At 37.4% G+C, this 26606-nt stretch overlaps 4 protein-coding genes, 5 non-coding genes and 1 pseudogene across 10 annotated transcripts; 8 read left to right on the plus strand and 2 right to left on the minus strand.

Moving 5' to 3' along the window:
- The first annotated feature begins 964 nt into the window (after window positions 1-964).
- fkbpl (FKBP prolyl isomerase like) lies at window positions 965-4263 on the plus strand. Its single transcript, XM_059527025.1, has 2 exons — window positions 965-1558; window positions 3092-4263. The coding sequence occupies exons 1-2, from the start codon at window positions 1178-1180 to the stop codon at window positions 3842-3844; spliced, it is 1134 nt and encodes a 377-aa protein (XP_059383008.1). The 5' UTR covers window positions 965-1177; the 3' UTR covers window positions 3845-4263.
- Window positions 4264-6043: 1780 nt separating this feature from the next.
- On the plus strand, window positions 6044-6117 carry trnan-guu (transfer RNA asparagine (anticodon GUU)). Its single transcript has one exon. It is a non-coding gene; the product is annotated as a tRNA-Asn (tRNA).
- A 4079-nt stretch (window positions 6118-10196) lies between these two features.
- On the plus strand, window positions 10197-10270 carry trnan-guu (transfer RNA asparagine (anticodon GUU)). The gene has a single exon. It is a non-coding gene; the product is annotated as a tRNA-Asn (tRNA).
- Window positions 10271-13325: 3055 nt separating this feature from the next.
- Window positions 13326-13398, plus strand: trnaf-gaa (transfer RNA phenylalanine (anticodon GAA)). Its single transcript has one exon. It is a non-coding gene; the product is annotated as a tRNA-Phe (tRNA).
- A 652-nt stretch (window positions 13399-14050) lies between these two features.
- Window positions 14051-15442, minus strand: ebp (EBP cholestenol delta-isomerase). The gene is made up of 5 exons (XM_059527026.1): window positions 15288-15442; window positions 14831-15137; window positions 14701-14737; window positions 14485-14615; window positions 14051-14358 (listed from the first exon to the last, which is right to left on the minus strand). Exons 2-5 carry the CDS (start codon window positions 15135-15137, stop codon window positions 14135-14137), a joined length of 699 nt encoding a protein of 232 aa, XP_059383009.1. The 5' UTR covers window positions 15288-15442; the 3' UTR covers window positions 14051-14134.
- A 304-nt stretch (window positions 15443-15746) lies between these two features.
- Window positions 15747-15818, minus strand: trnah-gug (transfer RNA histidin (anticodon GUG)). The gene has a single exon. It is a non-coding gene; the product is annotated as a tRNA-His (tRNA).
- A 377-nt stretch (window positions 15819-16195) lies between these two features.
- On the plus strand, window positions 16196-16267 carry trnae-uuc (transfer RNA glutamic acid (anticodon UUC)). The gene has a single exon. It is a non-coding gene; the product is annotated as a tRNA-Glu (tRNA).
- Window positions 16268-16548: 281 nt separating this feature from the next.
- LOC132118091 (coiled-coil domain-containing protein 115-like) lies at window positions 16549-18082 on the plus strand (annotated as a pseudogene).
- An 877-nt stretch (window positions 18083-18959) lies between these two features.
- LOC132118089 (uncharacterized) lies at window positions 18960-22667 on the plus strand. Of its 2 annotated transcripts, XM_059527625.1 has the most exons (3): window positions 18960-19643; window positions 20018-21670; window positions 22497-22667. In XM_059527625.1, the coding sequence occupies exons 1-3, from the start codon at window positions 19494-19496 to the stop codon at window positions 22584-22586; spliced, it is 1893 nt and encodes a 630-aa protein (XP_059383608.1). In that variant the 5' UTR covers window positions 18960-19493; the 3' UTR covers window positions 22587-22667. The 2 variants fall into 2 exon arrangements, with proteins under 2 accessions (XP_059383608.1, XP_059383607.1); XM_059527624.1 differs by lacking the exon at window positions 22497-22667 and having other exon boundaries at window positions 18966-19643; window positions 20018-21920.
- A 1541-nt stretch (window positions 22668-24208) lies between these two features.
- Window positions 24209-26504, plus strand: apobec2b (apolipoprotein B mRNA editing enzyme, catalytic polypeptide-like 2b). The gene is made up of 2 exons (XM_059527626.1): window positions 24209-24612; window positions 25962-26504. Exons 1-2 carry the CDS (start codon window positions 24326-24328, stop codon window positions 26494-26496), a joined length of 822 nt encoding a protein of 273 aa, XP_059383609.1. The 5' UTR covers window positions 24209-24325; the 3' UTR covers window positions 26497-26504.
- The last annotated feature ends 102 nt before the right edge of the window (window positions 26505-26606 follow it).

Genomic DNA, 26606 nt, shown 5'->3' on the forward strand with positions numbered 1-26606 from the left:
CGTCTGTGACGCTCGTGCACCCAGGAAACAGATCAAGCGCGCCCCCTCTGGACTTAAAGGCTATTCTGACATTCTTGTGCCATGAACGAGACTCATTACCAAGCCCAGTTCAAACACTCGCAAAAAAGAATTATATTCTTTGAAGTGCTTTGTATTTATATGTAAATACCACGAGTGGCAATCATTCAGTGCCATGGGATGTATAATGCTGTATTAAATTACATGGTATTACAATCTGATACCACTAGTTATCTTTTAGTGACACATAAAGTGACACATTATTCATTGCATTTTCAAACAATCTTTGTCTTGAAAAAGTATATTAGTTTTATTTGCTTTTTCATTTTAATGCTACTACAGACTGCAAATAAAAATGTACACTGTAATAATAGAAATGTGCAGTCAAAAATCATTTAGAATTATTGTTAACTACTAGATATATATTCTCACCCTAATTTATTACATTTAGTTTATTTTATAGAGGTCGTGTGGTCTCATTAAATATAGATTTTCATTTTATATATGAAACTCAATGTAGATTACATTTTCTTTTAAATATAGGTTTAAAAAACTATATCAGAAAAGTCTGTTGATAATATTCGCTAGTTTCCATTGATAAAGCTGTCGTCTGTAGGCCTACTCTTTCAGAGAGAATTCGTCCTCAAAAGCATTGGTTTATAATTTTAAGCTTTGGCACATTTATCTTTCCATACACTAATATATCCTTCTTTGTACTCTAGAGTATGCATATCGTTAATTAGTCATGATTGTACAAGGGCATACTGAATCTTCATTAAAGCAAACTTCGCATAGCTATAAGAGGGTTAAACCAAACTCACGAGTACAAATGTAAACTTCTCATGCCGCACCTTTAGAGGGCGATGGAAGACCTTCATTGTAAGATATTTGCTGTAGAAGAAGAGACTCTGACCGCGACAACGAGCACCAAAAGTAGGTAGACGGATTCACAAATGTGTGATATAATAACTGTGAGATGTCATTGCAAAGGTTTTCTGTTTTAAAAACGCATGCAATCTAAAGCTATAACTTAGATGCGCTAGGTTTAAAATGAAGACTTTGCATCACAGTGCTAACAGGTCCATTGATAGGCACCACCCATGTAGTCTGGGTTTAATTGTTTTCGTTGTTATGTTCAGGTCTTTTAAACCCCATCATCATGGCAACAGTCCAAGTGCCTGCTCCAGTTCCAGGTGAGACATCGTGGGTCTCCGCGTGTCCCGGGGGTCTGTGGGAGGTGCGCCGAAGGTGGCTTGGAGAAAGAAAACGAGGGGACATCACACCGATGCTGGGCTCACTGTGTAAGGTCAAGGTGCGGCGAAGTACTGTTACAGAAGGAGAAACACAACATACTGCTTCTCAAGAGCAGGAATCAACAGCCAGAGTTGATTCTAGCGAGCAGGTTACCTCTCACCCCCGCTCGCAGGACTCTGTGCTGCAGCTCCCGCTGGATGAGTGGTGCTTGTTGCGCATGGGCGAAGGGCAGTGTGACATTACAGAGGGCTGCCTGGAAGGGATGAGGGCTGGAGAGATGTGTGAGGTGAGGGCAAAGCTAAAATACAGACTTAGACCTGGGGTGTCCAATCCTGCTCCTGGACGGCCACTGTGCTGCAGAGTTTAGCTCAATCCAACCTGACACAGCTAGTCGAAGCGATTCTTTTAACAATTGTCTGGGTTCCCACTGTCCTGGTTTATTAGAAATATCCAGGTAGGTGTGTTGGGGCAAGTTAAAGCTAAACTTTACAGGACGGTGGCCCTCCGGAAGCAGGTTTGGACCTGGAGAATTTTAAAAGTATTTAACTGTTTATTAAATGAATTATTAAATCAAATGAAATTTTTCACCCTAAATCAAAATCTTTATATTATTTTCTAATCTATTATCTATCTATATTATTTTATTTTATTTTATTTTCTATTATCTATCTATCTTTTCTTAAAAAATTAAAAAGTTTTTTTTAACTATTCATGTCTTTTAAAGAATTATCTTCTGCTCACCAAACCTGGATATGTTTGATAGTATTACTATTTTAAATAACTGCTTTCAATTTGAAAATATTTGATAATCTGATTTATTCCTGTGATCAAATCTTAATTTTGAGCATCATTACTTCAGTCCTCAGTGTCACGTGATCCTTCAGAAATCATTATAATATGCTGATTTGCTGTTCAATAAACTTTTATTATTGTTATTGTCTATATCAATATTTAAAACATTTAAAAAAAATATATATTTTTTCAGTATAAGTATAATTTATGTAAGGAAGAAATTATAGAAATTAATACTTTTATTTAGCAAAGATGATTTAAATTGATCAAAAGAGATGATGAAGATCCAAAATGTTAATGTTACAAAAGATTTCTATTTCAGATAAATTATGTTCTTCTGAACTTTCTAAAATTCTACTCAATTGTATTTAACATAATAATAATAATAATAATAATAAATGTTTTTTGAGCAGCAAATCAGAACATGATTTCTGAAGATCATGTGACTGGAGTAATAATGCTAAAAATTTGGCTTTGAAATCACAGAAATAAATTTCATTTTAAAATACATACAAAAAGAAAACAGTTCTTTTAAATAGTAAAAATATTTAACTGTTTTTGCTGTACTTTGGATCAAATAAATGCAGGATAGATGAGCAGAAGAGACTTCTTTAAAGAACATGAAAAATGCCACTGTCCAAAAACTTTTGACTGGTACTGTATATATTAAGAAAGTTTTCCAGTTTTGTGGAATTGCACACATACACACTAGTCAAACAGCTGTAATTACACAGAAAACTTGACTTAATATAATGTTTAAAAAACTTCACGCTTCTCTTTGCATGTTTATATCTATGTGGTTCAAGATTATACTCAAATCAATGTATTAAACGAGTTAGGTCAAAACAATGTAAAAGTAATAAAACAGTAGACAGATTATTAAATGTAATAGATTACGTTACTGACTACAAGCTTCAACCTATAATGTGTTCAGTAAAGAACTACATTTTGTTACTAATTTACCAGCACTGTATGGTTATCATGGGAATAACATCTTATTCTTAAATTTTTTTTTTTTTTGGTGCAGTTTACAGTAAGTGCCTGGAATGCAAAGAACTCTAAAACAGCAGTCAGTGATGCTAATGGTACCCAGACTGAAAATACAACAGAGCAGGGATCGTCTCAGCAGTCTGACTGGTTTATACTCCAGCTTCACTCTTTAACCCCTGGGCAGGAGTCTTGGCAGATGACACCCGGAGAGAAATGGTCTTGGGTGCTGTCTCACAAGCAAAGGGGGGGTCAGCGGTTTGGGAATGGAGATATCTGGGGTGCGACAGACTGCTACTGCAGAGCAGTGAAACTGGCAATAACTATAAATGGCAAAACAAGAAGAAACGCCTCGTCCACTGGCTTTAAAGAAGGTGTGGATGGAGAGGATGATGATGATGATGCAGCTTTGACACCATGCTTTGATAAAGAAAATGAGCAGGCAGAAAGTGATGATGTCTCCATTCCAACTGAAGAGGAGTACAAAACTGTAAAAGCAGAACTTCACTGCAATCTTTCTTTATGCCAACTCAAGTTAGGCCAGCTTGGTAAGTCCAGAGACAGCAGTATCAAGGCCACTGAGCTGAACCCAAAGAGCACTAAGGCCTGGTACCGGCTTGGGCAAGCTTGCCTGCAGCTGGGCGAACTGGAGGAATCTCGCATGGCCTTTGGAAAGATTTTGGAGCTCCAGCCTGATTCTGCATCAGCTCGCACTGCTCTGAAACAAGTGAACTCCAGATTAAAGGACTTGGACTGTAAACTCGGTCAAAGGCTGAGCAAGATGTTTAACTAGAAAATCACTGAAAGTTGGGAATAATAAAAGAGGAACATGTGCATATGTATAAAAATTATAACAACGGTAAAGTGCCCAGAAGTTGTTTTTGGTCTGTTTTTGTAGCTTAACTTCAATGTTTAAAACTTGAAGTATGTTTACTGTATGGGTAGTATATGTACTATCTTAAATGTTCAGTGTTGTAATTTGTCAATGTTTAAACCTACATAAACTTGAAAGTTGTGCAAAGTCATAATACTGCTAGGACATTTCCTGAATGTACTAAAGTTTGGTTTATTTTTGTAAAATAAGAAGATACTGCTTTGATGTTTTGTTCTAAAACATGTTTTCATTCTGGATTTATAACTACTGTAGAAAATTATCAAGAGCCAAGTATACTGCATTCTTGCATCAAATGACAATAAACAATGTTATTTATATTTTATTTTTCTGTTTTTATTGATAAAGTTAACAATATGAACAATTAAACAGAAGGAATAGCATTGCCTATTTCAAACATGCAATTATATAATATTTCAGGGAGTTGCAAAACATTAGCATATCTTATTTTTTGTTGTGCTATTGCAGAAAATATTCAAATCATACTATAAACAGCTGAAAATCCATAAATCTATCCACCTTAAGCGTTTTTAATGAGTTAATTTTGTAGCCAATCGAATCACGTTTTCCATAAAGAGGCAGCCAATCAGACGACGCCTCCTCTCAACCGTTAACTTAGAAAGCCGTAGGTGAGCTGCTAGAGACAAAAGCAACACATTTACATTTTTCCCAGCTCTACAAAACAGCAGGTAATTCGTGAGGTAAGGAGATTATTGTATAATAACCAAGTAAACCAATCGATTTTACAGACATATTCCTTGATGTTGCTGCAGCGGTGAGTTGTGTGACGAGAACTACCGCTTGAGAGAACTGTTGCGCAATTGGCGGATTTAAGACTAAAATACCGTAGTAAACAATGTATCGAGCCATAACAAAGAATATCACGTGAACATTGCTATTAATGTAGATTATTATTGTTTGATTGTAATCACGACCCAGCAAGGACAATTAACATGTTGTAATGGCGGCCCAGCGCGGAAATGATCCAAGACCGTTAACGTTACATGGGGCCGCGAACACGATCTGCATGACAGATCTGCAGAGGAGGGCATGCAAAATGTTTTAGTAAGTGCAAAAAAAAAAAAAAAGCGTGAAACTAAATAAAGGAATACATTCACTGTGTCCTGCTATCGTTTTTTAAACCGTGTTAAAAACTTTTGCTCATACTTTTAAAGCGGGATTTTGTAATTTGTTCGCCACTACCCAAAAGGAAAATGGCTAAAGGGAATTGCAAAATTATAATTGTTTCCAAACTGCCGCCCCGCCAACGCCTTTTTATATAAAGCACTTTTCACCTCCACCCGGACCCCGCTGGTCGAGTCAACGGGTTTTGTCGGTTACTGAGAGAGAGAGAGAGGCTGATGATACACGGGACACATTGTTGAGCAATTTTGCCGGGCAACTTGTTTTGAGCAATGTTGCTTGGGCACTTTCTCTTTGAGAATGGTTAGCAATATGTTTAATCTGGATCCTTTAGATCGGTCCTGGGCCCTGTGTCTCGCCTGGATTCCCGATGATATGATACATGGGGCAGTGTTGCTGGGCAACATGAGACATGTGTCCCACGACCGATCTAAAGGATCCAGATTAAAAATATTGCTAACCATTCTCAAAGCGAAAGTGCCCAAGCACACAGTGCATATATAAATAACATCTACAACGCTGATAAACCAAAGTTTAGTTTTCAACACCTCTTAACTAAACCATACACGTTACATGCCACGTGGTGGCGTGACGTAAACCATTATTTAATGATAAATCGAATGAATTGCTGAAATTAACATTTGGGTTCTGTGTAATTATTTCCCAACGTTTGGCAAGAAATCTTAAGATGGTGTGGTTGGAAAGTACATACAACCAGTACTCACTGTGGATCTGGGAAGCCATGTTTTATAAATGGAAAATAAATGATTTTCTCTATGCTTGTTTACAGGTAATACCCATAACCATTTGTGAACTATATAAAGGCGAGCCCGCCAGACTCCTGCTAGAATCAGTGGTATGTATGGATACAAGGTATGTGATTTCACAAATTCATAAGAGATTTTCCAGGGTGAAAAATGGTGGTACTTAGATGAATCGTTCAGGCTGGAGCCATAGGTCTCTGTGGCGCAATCGGTTAGCGCGTTCGGCTGTTAACCGAAAGGTTGGTGGTTCAAGCCCACCCAGGGACGAAAGCTTTTGTTTTGATGCTTTTATTTTGAGTAATTCATCTTGCATTAACACAGCAACATTTATTCAGACATTGCTGATGCGCCTTACGACGATTCACTAGCAATGTCTGTGCACATTAATGAATGCAATCACAAAGGTCTGCGGTTAATGGTCTTGGCCACTTTTGCCAAAAACGCATCGTCTGTTATTCTAAAGGAATATTGATTTAAGTTTATACTTAAGCACATTTACCCCCAATGAAATTTTTTTTTTTTCTAAATATCGATAAACAACTATTGCGAAATGACGGCGTTTCCATTAACTGATGTTATGCGACTAAAACGTCATTTTTTTCCTCTCGCAATCAGTCATTCCAAAAATCATGGCAACGGACGTTGGTAGGTTGATATATATCACTAGACATTATGTTATTATTATTATCTCCAGGTTCAGGTTGGTGTGTGTTGGTTTTTGTCCACCTCAATCTCCAGGTTTGTGTGTGTGTGTGTGTCTGAGTCTGTGTGTGTGTGAGTCTTTTTGAATGTTTGAGTGTGTCAGTAAGTTTGTGAGTTTGAGTGTGTGTGTCCAGGTTTGTGTGTGTATGTGAGCAAAATTTGCAACAAGAAGTCTGTGGAGCAGTCATAGCGTAGAAAGCGTAGCAATGGCATAGCAATGTAGCAATAGCAATGTCTTTAAAGGGATAGTTCACCCAAAAATGAAAATTCTATCATCGTTTACTCACCCTCAAGTTGTTCCAAACTTGTATGAGTTTCTTTGTTCTGCTGAACACAAAGGAAGATATTTGGAAGAATGTTTGTAACCAAACATATCTCGGTCCCCATTGACTCCCATAGTATATATTTTTTCCTACTATGGAAGTCAATGTGGACCGAGATATGTTTGATTCTGTCATTCTTCCAAATATCTTCCTTTGTGTTCAACAGAATAAAGAAACTCATACAGGTTTGGAACAACTTGAGGGTGAGTAAACGATGATAGAATTTTCATTTTTGGGTGAACTATCCCTTTAAGGTATCTGACACGTGTTGGCAATGTGTACTTGTCACTAACAATATGAGATATATATATATATATATATATATATATATATATATATATGTTATAACATATATGTTATAACTTAATCCCCCATCCCCCCATGTATTGCTCATGTCAATAACGGAAATAAACTTGTAAAATATCTGCCGTTTTAATAAACTACCGTTATTCAAATGGCTGATCAAGCAATGAATACATTTAGGCAGTGCATATGGATTTCATAATCTTGGAAATATATTTATAGTATCAATTAATGGAGTGTATCTTATGACAAAATAACTGGGATAAGAGAAAACACCTGGCATGATTTGCGGACCTCCGTTCGTGACAGCGCTGCCCACACTGGCACACACTTCAGCATCACTGCTGCCATTAAATATTTCTGTTTTGTTTGTGGTATGCCGAGACGCACCGAGATGAGAGACTGATTCACATCCTGGACTCGATAGCAGACACAAGTTTAATACAGGCTGCCAAGACCCTCAAAACCCGCTGGCTCAATGTACTTTAATCTTAATTTTTATTTGTAATTAACACCTCTTGGAGACATCACTACGTGCCTTTCTATTTTTTTTTGCGTTTAATCAGCCACATGATTGTAACCAGGTGCACTTTATTTTTATTATACCTCCTCACCTGTAAATTTAAAATGAAACCCTAGCACAGATTTAAATCTGAGATAAAAGTTATGGTGCAACATGATTAAAGTTAATCTATCTTAAATATATATTAAACCAGGATCAAGATGATGGTTTAAACGTAAACCTGCTTATTTTAAAATAAGGTTAAAAGTTTGGTGCAACAGAGTTTATTACATAAACCTTGATTTATTTTAGATTTAATCCTTATTGGTGCAACCCATCCTAAGCCTAATAAAGATGTCCACTATCTGCAGTACACCGTGTGCGGTAATGCACAATTATCTATCGATAGCATGTATGTTGGGCAGCAAGGCAGTCATGCAACATGCATTAGGCTTAAACGGGCATGATATGCAGTGAAAAAAAGCAACAAAATATTTGGTTAGGAATGTTGTTTTTATTATTATTTTTAGGGCCTAAAAACATTTTGCCACACCTGCCAATTGCCGGTGGCATGATAAAATTTTAACGGCCAATTTTTTATTTTTTAACGACCATGAAACTGGCAGTTATTAATAATACAATGACTTGACATATTTACAATGTTTTTGTCCTGCTGGTGCATTTTCCCTCAATTTTCCCTATTAAAAATTGGTACCTAGCCGCGGTACCTAGCCGAAGCAATCTAAAATAGTTAGAATATAAACACTTATTATAGGGGTACCCTAGTGATTCAGGACACGCTAAAAACACGGTTTGGTAAATGGATTCATGGTGTACTCTCTTATTATATACATTTTAGTAAATTTTGAAAAAAAAAAAAAGTTACGGACCGCAGCTCTGATTGGTTGTTTCTGGGCGTGGTGTATTTCTGCAAGTGGCAATAGGACCACTGGGAGGAGCCAGAGGAGCTTGATTTTTTTTCACATATTATCCGTCTCATATTCTACTGTCAGGACATAATGACAGGTTTAACAAATATGAAAAAAATACATTTTTACAAAAGTTACCTACTGCAGCTTTAAGTGATTTAAAAAAAAATCTTCACATGAACTTTATTATATATGCAAATAAATCTTTATTCAAGCTATAAAAGTTAATAAGCAGCTAGAACAATCCATGGGTTTCTCTTTTGTTCTTTGCTTTTACTTCAATCAGACTTCAGCAGGTTTCACTTTAAAATCAGCGCTGTCTCTTTTAAACATGAATGTACATGATGCAGATTTAACACGCATCTGATTTTCTCCTAACTCTTTGTGGTCATTTAAGACGTTAAAACTCCTTTAAGATCACGTTTACAAGGTAACTCGCCAAAACCGTGTATTTAGACATAATTGTGTGTTTTAGTCTGTTGAAGCGCTACTGATGCGCTGTCTGAAGCGGATCAGCGTCTGTGTACAGCCGAACGCACAGCCTTTCAAACTATAATTTACTGCGGTGTTTAGGTGGCTTAACCCCAGTTTGTGTCGGTGCATTCTCGGGTTATAAAGAAGGGAAAAGTTAATCTGAGATGATGCAGCAATATCTTTTTAGGTAAAAGCGTTTAGAACCGTGTTTAGGGACAAGCTGGCCATCACTGCTCTGATCTTATCAGTCCGTGTGAATCCTATTATTTGATTCGCTTTCGTCGCTTCTGACAGAACCATAATCACGATGATATTGTCTTCGGAAAATATTATTTTTATTCGCTTGTGTCAGAAACGGCAAATCTTGTTAAAAACTGGCTGTTGTTTTCACTTCATTGCATTGTAATGATTTCGTAAAAGTTGTACCCTGCCAAATGGCGACTGACCCTGTTACATGGACTCGCCCACGCTGATTTTTACTCTCATTTGGCGCTTGGCGAGTATTTTCCTTTTGGCCCTGGTTGCACATCTCAAACCGATGTATTAAAAATGTTGCACTCCACGTAATGGCGTGATTTTACTCTGCATTCATTATTAAAGAGCGACATCTAGTGTCAAGCTCGGAGTAACTACAACTACTGTTATTTATTAAAATACTTTTTTTTTTTTTATTAATATGAAAAAAAATGTCATACGGTTTTTTGTTTTTTATTCATTGATTTAAAAACATTACAAAATTTTAATCGTTTAAGACTTTTTTTTTTGTTGTTTTTTTTTTTGTATGGCTTTGATTTGATTAGTAGTCTGTGATTACTGGCAGCTGTGATTTGCTGTTTTATAAAGCAACAATACCTCTTTTAGTAAAAAAAAGAAAACATGCACTAAGCCATTTAATATTGACCAATGGTTGATTTTGAAGGAATTCATGATTTCCAGTGTTGCATATTGACAGCGGTCTCCTGAAGGTCTGTGGACAGGCGATACCTTTTGGTAAACTTCAGAAATTTCCTTTGTGACAATGTCTTCCTAATGTGTGATTTGTTTGTGATGCAGATTTTCAGACAGGAAACGTGTTTCTTCTTCAGGAAACAGGCCAGGCAATACAACCACGAGGTCTCTGTGGCGCAATCGGTTAGCGCGTTCGGCTGTTAACCGAAAGGTTGGTGGTTCGAGCCCACCCAGGGACGTTCAGTTTTAATTTATATACGAATATTTGTAAAATAAAAATAGATTTTTTAATTTTTAAATACAGGGTTCCCACGGGTCCTTGAAATCCTTGAAAGTTTGTGAATCTGAAAATTGTTTTTTTTTCAAGGCCCTGGAAGGTTTTTGAAAATAAACATGTATTGATGTAGGTCCTTGAAAGTGCTTGAATTTATTTTGTGCGAGAAGTTTTTTGGAAAAAAATCCATATTATTCCCTCTGGTACGCTTATGTGTTAGTTTGTTATATTCTCGGCCTATTCATAGAAGCTTGCTTGATTTACATAAATTACGTGCATTTACTCGTAACGTTAAGTGTTTAGCATTTGAGGTACTTTGTGTGGCTGAGATTTCTGAATCGCCCAAAATGTCAGGAATTCGGCTTTTTCTTTCTACAGTCGCCAGTGCGTTTTTGTATTCGAGCGCTGCAAGGGACTGTTTTCTTAATCCCGCTGCCACTGAATTTCTGACCATTATTGCCCGCTCCCGTGAATTTTTTTTTTTTTTTTTTTTTTTTTTCTTCGTCCAGTCCCGCCCGCTCCCTGCAAACATTCTAATATTGCATATTTTTCGTGCATTTTCGCCGGAGCAGTTAACAATACCCAGAGTAATAAATCTCTTCTGAATAAGACTTCTCTCTCTACTCATCCTGTGATTCAGTCAAATCTGACTCCTGCAGCTCGTGTTGAATGCAGGGTTGCCAAGTCCGCATTTTGTTTTTCTCCTATGGCTACGTTTAAACTGTTGTAAAGGAGGCCCACTGGTAGAAAGCTTTTTAGCTGCGTTTATGATCAATGTGCATAACAGTATTTTATGTATGGATAATTGTATGGTCATTGCATTACTTTAACCACCAACAAACCAAACCCCAGCCCCCACCCTGCCCACACCCACATCTTAAAACTGTAACAATGTATCTTACAAGATAACACAATGTTACCTTGCTCTCATTTGAAATGTCTCCACACATTAAGTCCTTGAATTTGAGGGTACTGGACCTTGAAAGTCCTTGAATTTGAAGCTCATCAAGGTGTGGGAGCCCTGTAAATATATTTATTTATTTGAGTAATTAATGTGACCATTATATAGACACTGCTAAAGTAGCAACCTAATAAAGTATGCTATAAATGTCATTTTTTCTTTTTTAGTACAAAGTGAAAGGTCTGCACTCTGCAGTTCGTACAAGCTTTTTTTTATTTTTACGTCTTTCAAGTATGCACCTTTTAAAATGTAGTGTTTTTGAAAGATTTTCAGTTTGATTTGACACTAAGATTTTGCATTTATATTCTAAACAATAGATATCAAATAGAGCATTGCAGTGATGATAACATAATTTTTACCAAAAAGGAATTTATGATTACTCTGGTTCCCTTGACCAAAAACCCAACAGGATTTATTCATTGGTTTTTGAATTATTGCAGGCTCTGTGACCAAAAAAGAATGATTCTTAACACATTTTGTTCATAATAATAATAATTTTTACAAATAAACTTTATATGCACTTTGAAGCCTAAGTAAAGAAGAAAAATGTAAATGTTGGCTATAACAAGCTACACCACGCTTGCATGACTTTACATGACAACTCAGCTTCCAACAGCTCTTTAATTAAAAACATTTGTCATTTAAAGTTTAAATTAATTTGCAATAGTATGATTGTAAACACAATGAGGCTGTGAAAGCATTTAGATAAGTTTACCTGTTTGTCATGATGAACAACCTCTGTAGTCCAAGTAACAGCTAAAATCAATGATGTTTTTTATATTGCAGAATAAGGTGTGAAAATATCTTGATTTTGTGTTAACCATTCAAATAACACATTCAAGACAACGGAACCCATTTCTGGTTTTTGCAACAAAAAAAACCCAGACAATAATTTCTCATCTCTGTCTGCTGTGTATGGTACGCAGACAAAGCTTCACTTGAAATAGACTAATACTTTGTGCAACAATCTGAATTATCAGATATCTTGTCTAGTAGATTTTTTTTCTTGAGCATGAAGTATGGTGACAAAATGAACCTTAACAATTATTAATTTACGATAGGAATTTATTCAATGTAGCTCGTTTCTGAGGTCTGCTTTAAAGTTTAAACCTTATGGAAGAGCGGCCTCTTGTGTTAAACTCTGAGTAAAACTGTAACATTTAAGTTCGACCCTTGTTTTTCCTGAAGAGGGCGATAGAAGTTCACTATTGGGAGATTCTATTGCCTTTGTTTATGGTGACCAGAGTTTACCAAACAAAACCGGTCACCAATAGCGACAGACTGACTGCTTTTGAAAATAATACAGACATTAATGTGAGGTAACTAATATTAGAATAATTACTGTAAAACTCAGCAATAGACCATTGAGAGTCGTTTTTGTATTAAAATATTATTTAAATTGGCATGATGATCTTGAATTTAGTGAAAAGATATGGTGATATGTATAATTTACTGTATTATGATGGCATAGTTAGTAGGTGGATAAGTTATTCGCTTTTAAATCACTGGCAGAGCTCATCTGCTCCTAACAGTTACAGAAAACCGAATTCACAACACAAGTCAAGATCTACAGGTGACCAGTTTTTCAAGTGTTCAGAAACCACTGGCTGCAAAAAAAAAGAAGAGGTTATGAAGATTGAGTAAAAAGCATGAATATTTGTTTGTGTTTAGATCATGTCTGTATGGAAATACAAAGCCCGTGTGGATTGAATGTCCTACTTGTTGATGTTGGCTCCCTACAAAGAAGTGGTAAGTATTGAAAAGATCTTCTGTAAAAACCTAAACCTACCGTTGTCTATAAACTGTCCGAGTTGGAGTGGCAGCCATTTTTAACCAGATCTCCACAAGATCCTGCCCACAAGAGTATGACACAACCGTAAAGGTGAAGTTCTCTTGAAGGTGTAGTAGGACTTATAAATTCATGTTTACCTAATTCAAAAATAGAAGTATGCATCTTCTTTCAAAAATGAAGATGAAGTGTGGATTTGGTAATGATATTGGTGTGCAATGGTGTTCACTGACCAAAAATTATGGCTTCAGTCCAGAGGGGGTCTTCGTAGCCGAAATAGCTCAGTTGGGAGAGCGTTAGACTGAAGATCTAAAGGTCCCTGGTTCGATCCCGGGTTTCGGCATTTTGACTTTTCATTGTCTTGAAAAATTCCTATACGTTTAACAAAAATGATTTGTATGATTTCAACATTATTATAGAAAATCTTTCTTTTTCTTTATTTCTTTATTTATTGTTTGTTGAACGCTAAACACAAAGGATAAAATCACCACCACACACAAAGCAATTCTGTGTATTTGCTAATTGTTATGTAGTTAAATTTGATATTTTCCAATATTTAACACCAAAGAAAATGGAGCCATCAAATTAAAAAAAAGGAACGTTTCTTTAACCAAGAAAGACAGGATTAGAAAAATATAGTCTTATAAAAAAACAGATTAGGCTCACTTTATTGTCTTATTGTGTGTGTGTTTTGAAATGTGATTAAACAGCCAGGTGACAGTGATATAAGGTGTGGAACATTTAATAAAATCTCAGATATAATCAATTGATAACAGAACACAACATAACAGTAAAGGCACCTGAGCAGAGAGAACTGATACACTACAACAGTGTCATAAAGACACACAGGTAAATATAAAGCAGCCCTGCTGGAGTTTTATTGTGAGTATTTAATCATTTTTCTTTTTCTGTAATCAGTATAACACATTACACTTAAGGCATTTTCATTTTCTTCCAGGAATGACACCGTATTATTACAAAATTACATTACAAATATATTATTTCCACATATTGTATACATTCCAAAGCATATACAGTATTTCAGTATTTTTTCGACATCCCTTCTGCTTTCTACTGCTCTAGCTTCTTTTAGACTTTCCTTTAAGTGCTGCTTTATCAAAGATGGATTGACAGGCAGATAGCTGACACCACGAGTCCATTATAAGAATGAAAGGAATGACAATCCACAAAATATTCATAAACACAAAGTAGAACCAGAAATAGATGGGGTGACCATATTCACTGTGAATATATCCATCTCTGTGCTCAGTGAAGAAGTAGAGGACTGCACCATACAGCTGACCTGAAAGTAATGTTGGATGTTGAACTTAAATGTGCCTTATAACATACTTATAACATGCATACTTAATGTGGAAAAAATAACTTGTAAATTTGCACATATTTTATAATGCATCAAAACATATCTTACCTAGAGATACAATAAGTTGCAGGACAAATCTGTAAGAATGATTATACAGGAAGGCCACAACAATCAATATACTGAAGGGACCCCACAGGCACGCCGTCACTGTCTCCATGCTAACGGTGAAATTATCCGCTCTAGAGAAAAGATTCCATAAAAGGAGGTTAGATTCAATGCATAGACTCATTTTTTAATGCACAAACAAGCATGTGTATAACTTACATTGCATATCTGCTGTCTCCTTTGGAATATTCTTTCCCTGTAGAGGAAAACAAGCATTTTTGGTATTCAAGGGTTGTTAACGGAATATTTTCAAACAATTTTAGTCAAATAGACTTTTAGCCCCACTCACACAGTTGAGAAAGGAAACTCTGGTCTTCAGGAATGATGGTGTAGTATAAAGAGAACCATCCCTCAATGACTCCATGGATGAAGCCACACACGGTGAACCAGCACAGAGCTAACCTCCTCCCTCCACTGAGTCTGCTTCCAGACACCTTACGGCCAGTCAGTGACCAGGTGGCGAGCAGCAGTGTCCCGGACACAGAGAACAGGAATATGAGAATCTCTGACATTGAACGGTCATTAGCCACATAGTTGGGAATGGACAGGTTGCGTGGCCAATAGGGATGAGTTATAGTGTCTGCTTCCTTCAACATCTGTAAACATGGAAGAAAGATATGATGGAGACAACATTTTACAAATAGTAGCATTAGAAAAACTTCATCTGGAGTTACAGATCTTTTATTTTACACTAGATAACGTGGAAATAATACTACATGGAAATTACTTAATACGTCTGTACTTACTCTGGTGAATTGTGAAATGTCCTAGAAATGTGATTTCCTGCGTTACTCTTTATGTTTCATATAATTCTCCTCTTGGAGGTGGAGAGTTCAGCAATGAAGTGCTCAAATCTGCTCTTTGAAACTACATTATCAAATTGCAGAAACATCGCGCCACCATGTCACACCCCACGTGTTTCACGCCGCCCAATCACTAATAGGTTTTGTGAGAAGAACAGCCTTTCGTGAAATGTACTCGGCTTACAGTTGGATGATCTCCTCGGAACATGCATGTCGTCACATGTGATTGCGAAGTGTGTATATGTTGGTGAAATATATTACACATTTAGTAAATTAATACGTTTTGTCTCGTAAATCGCTCTTAGCGTTGGTAAATAAAGTGATGACTAAAATAAACGGAAGCTCCCAAGTTAAAAACCAAAAAACAGCACACCCCTTAGCCGCGTGATAGGGAGTCATCCCTGCCGTGACCCGGATTCGAACCGGGGTTGCTGCGGCCACAACGCAGAGTACTAACCACTATACGATCACGGCGAGCTAGCGGAGGTGATGGACGCCGATGGTGGAATTGGGCTTTAATAATTGTAGGCAATAGTTTTCTTTTTGTAATATTTTCTCAGTCTTATTGTACTGACACGCACTCATACTACTTTTTCTAGCATGGAGATCACTTGAGTACTAGATGGTTTCCGATCATAACGCAGCATGTTTGCATCTTTACGGAGGCTAGTAAAAATGAAGTGAAACTCTGCCATGGATCTTTAATAATTGACATCTGCAGTGCTTGATGCGACATTAAAAGGATTAACGGGAATGATGGACACTATAAAGTCTGTGGACTTTTGTGTTTTAAAAAATTGTGTATACATAATAAAATAATAAAATGGTTTACTCCTAATATATTAAATATCTCCCATATGGTCTAGCGGTTAGGATTCCTGGTTTTCACCCAGGCGGCCCGGGTTCGACTCCCGGTATGGGAAGTAGCTGTTTTCTTTTCAGTGTTAATTTTGTGAATGATACTGTGTATGCATAATATAAGTTTTTTTTTTTTTTTTTACTAATTCGAGTCGCTACAATAAAAGGCCACAAGCGAGTTAAGATTACACACAAAACACACAGTGTGAATATTTATTACACAACTCTTCACTCATATTTTGGGGAAAAAATAACAACATATGTGTGCTTAAATAAGCATGCAACATAAATCCTATAAAATATAAAGAATTCACAGAATTATAAACTATGCAATCTCTACGTAACGGATCTAGCTGGTGTCATGTGACTTAATGTCACGTGACCCATAAAGTTTCTCCAAAACCACTCTGATAGCGTTCAGCAGGAATACATTTCTTTTCATTCTTCATTAAGTTGTTTATTTTCTGTTGTTTATTGGTGTTCAGTTCTGTTTAACCAGATAAAACGACAGAAATGCGTGTTGATCAACAGCTTCGTTTGGACGAGCAGTTGCTGCTTTTCATGGACCAGCTCGAGGCTTTGGAGGAGAAACGACATAAACTTAATTCCCTTATAGAGGAGGTCAAACATTCAATTACACTTGATTAGACTGAGCACATATTAATATTAATTAATACTGGGAATAGAATCCAGCTTGTTTATAAATGCGTATTGTACACGGAAACATTTTCATTTGTAATCTGAATATAATTCCATTAATTTTTTTAACACAGGGATGGTTTTCAATTGCCAAAGGTCGTTATTCAATGGGGAAATAAGCAGGTCTCTGCTCTGCAGTACGCTAGTGAGATGGAGCCTCTTGTTTATGTTGAAACCAGGTCTGTATCATCACAAGCAATTAAATAACATTTGCTTGTGCTTAAAACTCAGTCATTTACCTCGATCCGTGTGCTTGCCTAATAACAGTGTGTTGGAAGGTGGAAAAGCTGAGTTCAAATGTGAGCAGAAAGAGAATAAAACAGAAGAACAGAAAAACAACACGATAGAAGACGTTGGAGCGAAAGAGACAGGTATGTCTTTCCACATTGTTGCTTATGTAATATTAAACATGTAGGAGCCTAAACTGTAATTGTTTTTTTTGTTTATGACAACATTATTGAAAATTTTAGGTCTTAGATGGCGTATAAATACCATACAAAAGGGGTTTAAAGACAAGGATCATGAGACAGACCCTAAAGTAAAAACAAAGGCAGAATCATCCACACCAGAGCACAGGGATCCTTTGAAGTGGTTTGGAATCCTTGTGCCACAAAATCTGAAACATGCTCGGTCTGCTTTTAAGGAGGGTGAGCTATTTTGTCTTTTATATAAATTGTTTGCTTATGCTATATTTAAGTTCATCCCTCCCTAGTGTACCGATGTGCTGCACATTTGCTGTGAGGCCTATATTTGAAGTATTATTTCAGCATCTTTTATTTATTTTATTATCATTTGTTCTTTCTTTTATTTTTTGTTAATTATATTGCTTGTATTCTGGGTTTATTGAAAGATTAATCATTTTTAAAAACAAAATGATTTGTTTTTGTCCCCCCCCCCCAGTCATCACTCTCTCAGCAGAAATTGCATCTCTACAAAGTGCAATACTTGCTACAAGAAAAGAGATGCAGGCACAGATGAAGGAGAAGCAAGAAAAGACAGAGACTCAACCAGAAATAAAAAAAGAATAACTGTGACCTTACTCACTTTCATCTATAATCTTTATTTATTGAAATTTTGTGTAAACCAGCTCAATTGTCCTGTGTTGAAATATATGAAATGTTTGTGACATGTCAAGACATCACTGAAAACACTCTTATTCTATGAACAATTCTAATAAAAATATCTTTGATTATTTGTATTGTCTTTTCAACATAATTTTGTCCTTTTAAATGTAAATACTCCTGCAATCATTAGTTATCAGATATTTCATGTCACCTTTATTTGTACAGTGGTTGTTACAATACAGATTGTGTCGAAGCAGCTTCACAGCGATAGACAGGAAAAATAGCATTAGAAACTCGACTAAGGGAACAGTGATATAGTTCAACAGTTCAAGGTTTCAGCGCAGATTTTGATGTCAAGAAAAGTTAGGTAGATACTAGATAGACAAGAATTATATTTGGCATGATTACTTAAGTTTTGCTCAAGAAAACTTGAATTGAATTCAAGAAAACATCTTCCAGGTATGCGTATGTAGCTTGGCATTGTTTAATCTAACACATTCCTGCTGTGAAGCAGCTCTAAAAGTCATTTTAGTGTTGGTTCAGGTACAATCCAATAACAGTCTGAATTTCATTTAAATCTATGTTTATAATCTACATTAGTAAATAAAAGCATTGTTCTAGTCGTTTCTAAGTGGCTAAATAATATCTGTCAGATAATTAAAGTGCATAGCCAAATGCATGTTCTTTTACATTTTTAATTGAACAATTTGTGAAAGATGAGAAGTTAATTGGGTATGTGTTAGATTAAACAATGCCAAGCTACATACGCATACCTGGAAGAAGGTTTCTTGAATTCAAGCAAAACTTCAGTTAACATGCTAAATATAATTCTTGTCTATCTAGTATCTACCTAACTTTTCTTGACGTCAAAATCCGCGCTAAAAAAACTCAAACATTTAAGTGGTAAACGTGCACGAGCAGTACGTATCAGGCGCGTCCTCGCCTCTTCTTGTCTGTTTGAGCTATAAAATAACATTTAATCACTGCATTAAATTAAAGTCCATAACGAGAAACACACACATCTCCTGTTCTTTGTTGTAGTTACTTCATAAGCCTTGTATAAAGCTGTAAGCGTCTCACGAATAAAATCCAAATATTCAGAGGCGGAATGGTAAATAAATAAATAAATATATTCCCCATTCATCGTCTACTTCCTGGTGTTCATCGGAAAAGAGCTGCTAGCGGATAGCGATGTTTACGGTCGGTTCTGACACCGGACATCATATCGTTTGCGCGATCGCGTAGATTTGACGGACGTCATTCTTTATGTTTTTACTGAGACGTGTAACCGAGAAGATGTTTTCACAATGACAGGACGATGCAATCAGTGTCAGACCAGGTGATCACGCTATCTCGGTCAGAATACTATCCTGTTATCTCTATGCTGAGACGAGGCTATTAACATTGAATCCCAAAAGCTGGACTAATATTTGATAAAAACGCAAGAGGATATCGCATGATTCTCGTTTGTAAGTGTGTTACTCTTACTGTATTGTTGCTCATATCGTGGAAGATTTGAGGATCACTGATGGCGTCAAAATCTAGGGTCTCCATTCTGGATTACTTCAATATCGTCTGTGAGGGAGAAAATGGCAAGATTGAATCTAACTGCAAAGCTTGTGGCACAAGGATTCAGGCTAAACGGACAGTTACTTCTAACTTTGTTACTCATTTAAAGGTAAGGGTTAATTTTTTAATGTAACAGTGTTTTGTATCTATTAACATGACAAATGTGAGAGGTTTAACAATGCATGGTCACTATTCAGGGTCATGGAAATTTGAAAACTAATTAAAATTGTAATTTTCTGGTCAATATTTACAGATATTAATACAAAAAAATAATAATTCACCATTTTTTATAAAATGTGCTGTGTTAATGCAATTTCTGTAAAGTTGGTTTATGATATACAAATGACTGGAAATGTCAAAGAAGTTAAATATCCATAAAGTGCAAGAATCTTCAAGTTTTTGCTCTTTGTGTGTGTTCTGTTTATATGATCATGTATTGGGTTCTCTATGTAATTCACCCGAATATAATTGTCACATTCACAGCGAAAACATCAGGCCATGTATGATGAGTTTGTGAGGAAGAAAGATGTGAAAAGGGAGGCAATGCAGATGTGTACTGGCCCTCCAAGTGGTCGAGTGATCTCTCAGAGTGGTGCTGGAATGAACAAGTTTGACTACAGTGACCCTCGCCAATCCCTAATTTCAGAAGCCATTGCCAAGATGATCATCCGAGACCTGCAGCCGGCACAGATAGTGGAATATGAGGGTTTTCGGGAGCTTCTTCAGCTCCTGGAGCCCCGTTACATACCAGTGCCATGCCATTATATACAACAGCAGCTCCTGCCAGCCTACGTCTCCCAAGTCCAACTAGCCGCCAAACAGGCTTTAAAAGGAGCCGAGTCCTGCAGTGTGACCCTTGACCTGTGGAGCTCTGTAGGTAATAACACTGGTGTTGGGTTTCTTGGAGTGACTTGCCATTTCATTAACACAGACTGGCATATCAGATCCGCTTTTTTGGCATGCTTGCCTCTTCCAGACCACAGCAACACTCAGCAAATGCTCAGCGAATTTGATGAGATCTCTGAGTCCCATGGCATCTCTGGCAAAGTGTTCAGAGTCATTGCAGACTTGTCGCCCTGTGAAAACAGATCAGCTTTTCGTCTTCCTGGGTTCAATCTCATTAGAAATGGTGAAGAAGATGAGGAGGATGGTAGCGATGAAGAGTCCAGTGCAGGGGAAGCCAAAGACGCCATTAGTAGCAAAGAGAACAACAAGTCTTTAGATCAGTGTCTTGGTCGAAGTAGGATAGACTGCTTTGCTCGATTACTAGCTCAGTGTGTTAAGGAAGGAGTTTGTGCTTCCCCTCAAATATCCGTTCCTCTAAACAAAGGAGCCCACCTGTATAACTACATAATTGCTACAGTGGCACCTGAAAAACTTGTCCAAGTGTTCGGCTCCAGCACCTCAACAAATTGGCAAAGACCCTCATCCACATACAAGTGGAATGCTCAGTTAAAAATACTACGGCAAATGGTAGAGTCAATGGATTTTCTTGAAGACATTGTGGATAGACATGACCTTGTCCTCAGTAACTTAGAAAAAGCAGAGCTACGGGAGCTGGTTGAAGTGTTGGAGCCTTTTGAGGAGGCCTCAGACATGGTCCAAGGAGACAAGCACGTGTCCATCAGCCTAGCCCTGCCCTGTGTGCTAGGTCTGCGCAAGCACCTGGCTGAGGTTGTTACTCACCATTGCGCTGGGATCGTGATGGGATTGTCTCAAGCTCTGGACCGCAGACTGGCAGGCATTCTTGAGGACCCTCTTTATGTAACAGCCACCACCCTGGACCCACAGTTCAAGCTGTCCTGGAGCAGTGACAGCGACTGGCACAAACAGGTGCTGCTGGAAGAGGTTGGAAAGCATACTCGGCCTTTGAGTCCACTAGAACATCACTCTGAGGCTCAGCCGTCACCGTCCAAACGCTGCAAGCTGTTCTCTTTCATTAAGCAGAGGCCGACCACCCAGGCCAAAACTGTGGAGCAGGAACTGTCCACATATCTCCACGAAGAACCCACAGACGAGGATCCACTACAATACTGGAAACGCAAGTCCATCGATTTCCCCCTACTCTCACAAGTAGCCAAAAAAGTTTTTACTGTGCCAGCAACAACCACATCAGTGGACCAGATATTTAACATGGTTAGTAAGACACTCAGACCAGAGCAATGCCGACTTCTGCCAAAAAATCTGGATACTCTGATTTACTTGAAGGCTAACTATAGGATACTTTGGTCCTAACTGCAAAGAGAGCTATTTTCTATGGATTTTCTCTTTACAGATATCACACCAAACACCTCAAATGCAAAATTGGGATTGTGCCTGATATATGTCTATCTATAAAGAACTGTGCCAAGTAAACAAAATACTGTTGTCAGCTAATATAATTATTATTTTTGTTAGGTACAAAAGTTGCGCATAAATTAGACAGATTAGGAAACTATTATGGGTAACAATTTATAATAACTTTTTTTATCTATCTGTCTATCTACTTACTATTTGAAAATATAATGGAATCTAATGAAAATGAAAGTTATTATAAAATGTTAACCTATTATGACTCATTATCTGATGCTGGTTGCCTTTATTGAAGACTTTTATAAAACATTATGTTCTGTCAACTCACTTTCACCACCCAAAACTGCATTGATTAATTGTTAAGTATTTACATAATAATTTTCCTTTACTATCAGCATGACAGAGTACCCCAGAAAATACACACTTCTTGTAGCCAAATGCTTTCTAGAAAACACCTTTAAGAAAAAGAATAGTACATTTCCAGCTAAATTAAACATTGTTATGAAACATTTAGTGTATAATAGTTAGCTTTATATTAAACTAAGGAAAGAACTGGTCAAATAGAGTTACTGTGTGGCTGACAGGCTTTTTGTGTGGGCTCTTTGTGTACAAAACCCACAGGGTAGAAAGCTGTAGGCAGGTTCTGTAATTGAAAATAATTACATTTCAGGCCTATGGGGAATCGGAGAATGCTGATGGTGGACTGCAGTCTCTCGCTTGCAGGGCTGAACCAAGAGCAATCAAGCCTGTGGGATATTAAGAAGAGTTGCTGTGCATTAAGGACCTTTTGTTATGAAAAAGACATTTCCATTTCAGTAAAAGTGTTTGTTATCAAACCTGACATGTTGTCCTGTCATAACTGCTGGGTCAAACAATAATATGCCAAAGGTCAAGCAATTTCAAGGTCTTTATAGCACGATCACTGATGTCAGTGTGTGCATTTACAGTTATAACTACAGCACACTTGTGCATCTCAACAGAGTTTATGTGTGCTTATATTCTGATCATGTGGAGAAGAAAATAGCAAAAGGACATTCAATCAATAAACTCAATTTCAAACAGATTTATGTGTAAGGCGGGGCAGCACTGCTGCAGTGCAGATATAATGAACATTCGTGAGTTAGTGTATGTGAATCCTGATTTCAGTTTCCCACTCAGTCTCAGTGGGGCTACAGTATCAAATTCTGGGTAACATTGTACTTGCAATTGCATTTTCTGTTTGTGCACACATCATTTGCAACGTCTGCCAAATTTTAAATGGAAAACGCAAAGTCCATTTGACATTTAATTTTCAACATGCATGCTGGAATGGCCCAGCCATATTGAAAGAGCAATAGCAGTGGCTCTGATTGCAATTTAATTTCCTCATTAACTTTACATGAGTGTACTACTGCATGTATGTGGTGGATAAAGTCAGATATATTACCAGTATATTTTCTTTCCATTTATATTATGATGTATTAACCAGAATATCAAAAAATATGGTAACTCAACATATCTGCAGAGTTAAACATGCCTACTTGATGACGTAAATATTACAGATTTTTTAAAATGATGAAATAACACCTTTTTCACATACTATTTTTTATAAAGGTAGGCAATACACAGTGTATACCACCCAGTAAGCTAATATCTTGAACATTGCCTCAACCTTTGGACTTTCCCTGGTTTCTCAGCTGGCAAAGATTCAAGATTGTGTAAAAATCTGGCAGGGAATTAGTAACAGAACTAATGGCTCAAATGGGTAGAGTGGGGGCATCAGCACTCTGTACAGGAATCTAACTTTAAAATTCACTGCATTTCACATCTGTGATTGTTATCTTCTTCAGAGTGAGCCAGTTCCTCCATCACAACATCTTAAGTGTCTGTAAATGGTAACAACACAGTTTGCTCATGGGTCAGGGACAGGGAGTGCAAAAATGTGATTCTTCAGGGACTGGCCAGTGCCATGCTGACCTTTAGACCACCTTGATCTGAGGGTAGCAAAGGCCTAAGCTGAACTATGGCATTCACTATGTGAAGATACTGAGTCATTCTCAACTGTCTGCCAAACTACAGTTATTAATAAACTGCCTGTTGTTGGTGGCAATAATATCCTGATCAAAAAGGGGAGGGAAATACCTGATGAATCTGGGTTATATGCCATTAAGTGTCAGTGCTCATTACACATTTTAAATTAAGCAAGAGGAAAACTGCTAGTTGAAGCAACTGTTGAACAAAGTGAGGCGGAGACGTGTTTAAACAATGAATGTATAAAATCCCACCTCCCATTATATTTTGGCCTTTTTTTAGAATGGAAACAAGAGAGCAGCTGCCCTTCGGTCTCCCTCCCTCTCTGACCAGCTCCTGTTTGTCACAGTGAGTTATCTTTATCTTCATCTTTTAACTATCAGACCTGGGACCATATTCAGGCTGTCATCTCTCTGACTCACATACTAAATCAACAGCCCCCTTCACACACTCACAGATAGCAGACTCATTTCATCGCACAGCTAAGTCATGGCGGACAAAAAGGACAGCAAGATCCCCAGTAAAAGCGGCCTGATAAAGAAGAAAGAAAAGAAATTGGAGAAAGTAGAGAGTAAACCTGAAAAGGAGAAAGAAAAGAACAAAGATAAAGGAGAAAAGGTGACAAAGAAGCCAGAGAAGACCCCAGAAAATCAGCAAATAAATGAGGAGGCGCCTCAAGGAAATGGGGAGGTAGCAGAAGGTGCCAAAGGCCCTGTCAAAGATGAGGAGTTTGAGCTGGAGCCTATGGAGCTGCCTCCATTCGAGATCATTATAGGGTATGTCAGACATCTTTCATGATCTCTTATCACAAACTGGATCCACAGTAATATTCACTATAATCACTCAGCAAGAAGAGTGGCATACTCTCAGAAAAAAAGTATCTGTAGGGATACAACAGCTTGTCACTGGGTTATTTACCCCTTAAACAGTTCATAATTGTAATTTAAGGGGACATACTTGTCATTTTAAAGGTACTGACAAGCTGTTGTATCCCTAAAGCTAAATTTTTTGCTAATTTGTTTCTGACACTGTCTCTACAAAATTCATAACAGCATGACATATTGCATGACACCACAACCTAATTTAAGACGACTTTGCCACTTGTTTGACTTTTGTTTGACTGATACTAAAAAGCCATTTTAAAAAAAACATGAAAACTTATAGATAAGTGTGTTTGGGTTGGTCGGACCAACTTTGACAAGAGTTACATCTGAAATTCCAACATGTTGGGTAGGAACATTATAAATTTGAACAATCCAGGTCACTGCTTTGAACCCCAGTGGTTTTAGGAAGTTGTGACTCTTCTGTAGGCTACTCAGTATAATATTCATGTCTTTATGAGTTTTCCTGTCCCTACCATGGTTTAGTTTCCCGAAGTCAATGACCAAAGGTTTCTGAGCACTGCCTTCTAATTGACCAGTTTGACTATTTCAACTGCACCCACAGTAACAGTTGCATATAATCTGGACCAAATGTCTTTCAACAGGGTACATCACTAAGTGAGGTCCATAAGGTTTGATTGACCTGCACAAACCCAGACCTGAAAAACCATTGGGATGAAATGCTCTTGCATTTAAATAGGAGCAATTCTCTAACCCCAATCCTTACCCAACCATGATTTAAATTATAGCAAACAACACACCTAGAAATGTGGAAGCTGTTAAAGAAGACTAATTCTCTATATCTGGTTTTGAAATTGTTCAACCAGGACATAGTTGTGTTGTGTTCAGGTGGCCATTTACTTTAAGCCCTGTAGTATTCATGAGGGCCAAAAAAAAAAAAAAAAGTTTTCATTTCAACTCACAAGTTTTCAACTCATCGGGTTCTTTTTCAAACTAAATAATACTCAAGAGAAACTCACCTGAGATAAGAATTTATTTAAACAAAGTGATCAATACAAGAAAATTACATCCTTTTGAGTCACTGCCTATTAGTGCCCACTCAAACAGAAGCACTTCTTGTCCAGTGTTAATGCATTCATTTGTTTTGAAGCAACACCACACAACTTTGACAAATAGTATTTAAAATCTGTTCTAATTTTCAGTAATGATGTCATGTAGTGTATTCCAGCTTTCACCCTTAAAGTCTCATTTCCAAACTCCAAATGTCCTCCTTCTTCCCACAGAGATCGAATAAACCCGACCTTCTTTAAGTTCCAATTTAAAAATGTGGAATATTCCTCTGGACGCAACAAGACCTTCCTGTGCTACCAGGTAGACATTCAAGGAGGCGCTGCAGAGACAGAAGGCCTTCGCGGTTACCTGGAAGATGAGCATTCGGGTTCACATGCTGAAGAGGCCTTCTTTCATCAGGTGCTGGCCTATTATGACAAGTCACTCCACTACACAGTGACCTGGTACACGTCCTCGAGCCCTTGCGCATCCTGCTCTGCTAAGCTCGTAGAGATCTTGCGAGCTCGCAAGACAATGCGCCTTAATATCCACTGCTCCCGTCTCTTTCAGTGGGAGGAAGCAGAGATACAGGCCGGACTTCAGGCGCTAGTTAGGGCAGGGTGTAAAATACGCATGATGAGGCCTGTGGATTTTGCGTATGTTTGGTCTACGTTCGTTGAGAACGAGGAAGATAACTTTACACCCTGGGAGGACTGTCAAGATAGCTATGATTATTATGATGAGAGATTGTGTGATATTTTAAAGTAGGGTAAGCAGCTGCTGCTGGCCTCTGATTCAGACCGTTAAAAACAGCCAACAACAAATGTAATACTTAAAAAGCTAATTTTTACAATGTCCCTGTAATTACAACAGCATTG

The sequence above is a fragment of the Carassius carassius genome, chromosome 37 (genome assembly GCF_963082965.1).
Source record: "Carassius carassius chromosome 37, fCarCar2.1, whole genome shotgun sequence".
Lineage (NCBI taxonomy): Eukaryota > Metazoa > Chordata > Actinopteri > Cypriniformes > Cyprinidae > Carassius > Carassius carassius.